Source organism: Priapulus caudatus, unplaced genomic scaffold, assembly GCF_000485595.1.
Source record: "Priapulus caudatus unplaced genomic scaffold, Priapulus_caudatus-5.0.1 Scaffold856, whole genome shotgun sequence".
Classification (NCBI taxonomy): domain Eukaryota; kingdom Metazoa; phylum Priapulida; class Priapulimorpha; order Priapulimorphida; family Priapulidae; genus Priapulus; species Priapulus caudatus.
This window is the reverse complement of record NW_014577917.1, coordinates 15228-19281: the sequence shown is the minus strand read 5'-3', so window position 1 is coordinate 19281 and position 4054 is coordinate 15228. Positions and strand designations below refer to the sequence as shown.

The following is a 4054-nucleotide window of genomic DNA, read 5'->3' as shown; positions in this document are numbered from 1 at the left end:
GCTAAAAAATCGAAAAAGCATTTAATAATCAATATCTTCATTAACTTAGTTTGGTAATAATGAGCAAGGAAGTGAGACTGTGATATATATGTAAGTGCTTACCAGTACAAGTCAATCCATCTCCACTGTAGCCAGTGTTGCATGTACAGGTGAAACTTCCAGGAGTGTTGGCACACACAGCATTAGCATCACATGGTTCAGGAGAAGCACTGCATTCATCATCGTCTGTAAAGAAAATCGAAAAAGCATTTAATAATCAATATCTTCATTAACTTAGTTTGGTAATAATGAGCAAGGAAGTGAGACTGTGATATATATGTAAGTGCTTACCAGTACAAGTCAATCCATCTCCACTGTAGCCAGTGTTGCATGTACACGTGAAACTTCCAGGAGTGTTGGCACACGCAGCATTAGCATCACATGGTCCAGGTGAAGCACTGCATTCATCATCGTCTGTAAAGAAAATTGAAAAAGCATTTAATAATCAATATCTTCATTAACTTAGTTTGGTAATAATGAGCAAGGAAGTGAGACTGTGATATATGTAAGTGCTTACCAGTACAAGTCAATCCATCTCCACTATAACCAGTGTTGCATGTACAGGTGAAACTACCAGGAGTGTTGGCACACGCAGCATTAACATCACATGGTCCAGGTGAAGCACTGCATTGATCATTATTGTCTGTAAAGAAAATAGAAAAAGCATGTCATAATCAATATCTTCATTAACTTAGTTTCGCAATAATGATCAAGGAAGTGAGACTGTGATATATATGTAAGTGCTTACCAGTACAAGTCAATCCATCTCCACTATAACCAGTGTTGCATGTACAGGTGAAACTTCCAGGAGTGTTGGCACACGCAGCATTAGCATCACATGGTCCAGGAGAAGCACTGCATTCATCATCGTCTGTAAAGAAAATAGAAATGAATATCATAATCAACATCTCCATTAACTAGGTTTGGTAAAAGTGAGCAAGGAAGTGAAACTGTGATATAGGCAAGTGCTTACCAGTACAAGTCAATCCATCTCCACTATAGCCAGTGTTGCATGTACAGGTAAAACTTCCAGGAGTGTTGGCACACGCAGCATTAGCATCACATGGTCCAGGAGAAGCACTGCATTCATCATCGTCTGTAAGCAAAATCAAGATGAATTTCATAATCAACATCTCCATTATCTAAGTTTGTAATAATGAGCAAGGAAGTCAGACTGTGATATAGGTAAGTGCATACCAGCACAAGTCAATCCATCTCCAATGTAGCCAGTGTTGCATGTACATGTGAAACTTCCAGGAGTGTTGGCACACGCAGCATTAGCATCACATGGTCCAGGAGAAGCACTGCATTCATCATCGTCTGTAAAGAAAATAGAAAAAGAATTTCATAGTCAACACCTTCATTAAATAAGTTTGGTAATAATGAGCAAGGAAGTGAAAATTGTGATATATCAGTGGCCGTCGACTTTAACTGTGGCCCGGGGTGCCAACTGGCCCACGCTGACCAACGACGTCGGGCCACCTTGAAACTGTCAGGTTGGTGGCCCGGCTTGGCCACCCATCAAAAACATAAGGCTGTGGCTACGCGTCCGGACATCCATATCTCACACCGAGATACCTTTGCGACACGGTACACGCATGATTGCGGCAATGGGACGCTCTGCTCTGATGCCGAGTGTGTGTGTACGCCGTATGCGTGTGTGTGGTGCGTGTGCGTGTGCTGTGGCTCGTTGCGCAGATGCGGCGTGTGACGTGTGGTTTACTGGAAGCAGATTCTGAGAAATGTGAATCGGCACAAGAAACAATGCTTTTACTTGGCCTAAACAAAACAGTAGTGCAGTGCAATCGCATTGCTACCCAATGCAGGAGGCGTGTTCAGCGAGAAGCGATACGCTCGAATCGAACGCTCGGCTGCAAGCGAACGCAGCGCCTCTTGAACGAAACATCGAGCGCTCGCATGTGCGCTCGTTGATCAAAGATGGGCGGCCCGCCCNCACACACACACACACACTCACACACGCACACACGCACTCACTCACGCACTCACGCACTCACGCACACTTGCACGTACGCTCACATACAGGCACACACGCACGCATGCCCGAACGCAGGTCGGCACACATGCACGCACGCACGCACATACAAACCTAAACACCCATACACACACGCGCGCACACATGACACATGCACGCACTCACTCACGCACACTTGCACGTACGCGCACATACAGGCACACACGCACGCATGCCCGAACGCAGGTCGGCACGCATGCACGCACGCACGCACATACAAACTCAAACACCCATACACACACGCGCGCACACATGACGCACGCACGCACTCACTCACGCACACTTGCACGTACGCGCACATACAGGCACACACGCACGCATGCCCGAACGCATGTCGGCACACATGCACGCACGCACGCACATACAAACTCAAACACCCATACACACACGCGCGCACACATGACGCACGCACGCACTCACTCACGCACACTTGCACGTACGCGCACATACAGGCACACACTCACGCATGCCCGAACGCATGTCGGCACGCATGCACGCACGCGCGCACATACAAACTCAAACACCCATATACACACACGCGCACACATGACGCACGCATGCACGAACGCGCGCACATACAAACTCAAATACCCACACACACGCGCGCGCGCACATGACGCACGCATGCACACACGCACACGCGGATACACGCACGCGCACGTGCGTTTAAAGAAAGCATAGGGGACGCGCGCATAACAATACGCACACGCTATAAGCAGATCATTGCAGCTGATTGTTTTAGTCGTAAATGCAGAAGATGTTTGCTTGCTTGATAAGAATAGTCAGCAGTTGGGGCTACGTGACCGAGCCGGGGTCGCGGGATGGCAGGTAGACATGAGTTCATCGGGTGAGTCAACGTGAAATGACAGGTGCGATAATGCTATCATGAGCGATGGCTGGATTTTATAATTCACACGAACTGAACTCTGAATAAGAAATTTGGCGAGTAGAAAAATCCACATAGTGACTCGGTGATATAGAGCCTTCATATAGTACTGGTGGGATACCCGGCGTTGCCCGGGGAAATCAGTGGCGTTACTCAGTTGGTGACCGCTTGGTTGAAAGGAAAATATCTAACTATCCATGCATCCATCCATGCTTCCATCCATCCATCCCATTCAATGCCATTCCATCCCATCCCATCGCACCGCATCCCATCCCATATCCCATCCCATCCTATCCCATCCCATCTCATGCCATCCCATGCCATTCCATGACATCCCATGCCATGCCATGCCATGCCATGCCATACCATGCCATCCCATCCCATCCCATCCCATCCCATCGCACCGCATCCCATCGCACCGCATCCCATCCCATGCCATCCCATCCCAAAACAGTAAAAAATAATAAGAAATCAAAAGATAAAAGACATTAAATATAAAAAATTAAAATTAAAAAATAAACAATTAAAAATAATACATACTAAAGAAGTAGGTAAAGGGAAAAAATGAAAAAAAAGGGAAAAGCCCTGCTGTTCGCCAGCTGGGACTCGAACCCGGAATTCCGGTCTAGGAGACGGATGTTCTAGCGATTAGGCCAATGCCCCGTTAAGTTTATACCCAATGGATTCACACGTACGTGATGTTAATCTGTACGCACCGCCATCTATTGATGAATATAGTTTTTATGATTTTTTTACTTTTTAACTTTTTTAAATTTTTGTTTTAGCCAGAACCACCTCCCAGACGTGCTGATTCTAAAAATATCTTTAGTTTTCCTTTAGGCTGCGGAGTTTTCTAGTTATGCGAGTACGAACTAATTCGGCTGAACAACTTTATATATACTAGCAGAAAGTATACCCGTAGAACCAGCAAATGTTGTCTTTAAATATAAACTCCATGTAAGTGACACAGATAAAGTTAAATATTTCATGTAACTGAAAAGCAAACCACTGCGCTGGGTAGGCCTACAACAGAACACTGGCACAGCTACTGGCCACTGACTACTGTGTCAGTACGGTGTACGTCAAAGCAGAGTGAG

General features: G+C 46.2%; 1 protein-coding gene across 1 annotated transcript in view; it reads right to left on the bottom strand.

Moving 5' to 3' along the window:
* LOC106814017 (fibrillin-1-like) overlaps positions 1–4054 on the bottom strand; it is a gene marked incomplete at its 3' end in the record, with an annotated part of 14086 nt that overhangs the window by 2132 nt on the left and 7900 nt on the right. The window contains exons 7-12 of the mRNA XM_014818274.1: positions 1237–1359; positions 1013–1135; positions 788–910; positions 557–682; positions 331–453; positions 103–225 (exon numbers count right to left, since the gene is read on the bottom strand). Of these exons, the coding sequence (XP_014673760.1) occupies positions 103–225; positions 331–453; positions 557–682; positions 788–910; positions 1013–1135; positions 1237–1359 (741 nt within the window). The remainder of the gene's footprint in view (positions 1–102; positions 226–330; positions 454–556; positions 683–787; positions 911–1012; positions 1136–1236; positions 1360–4054) is intronic.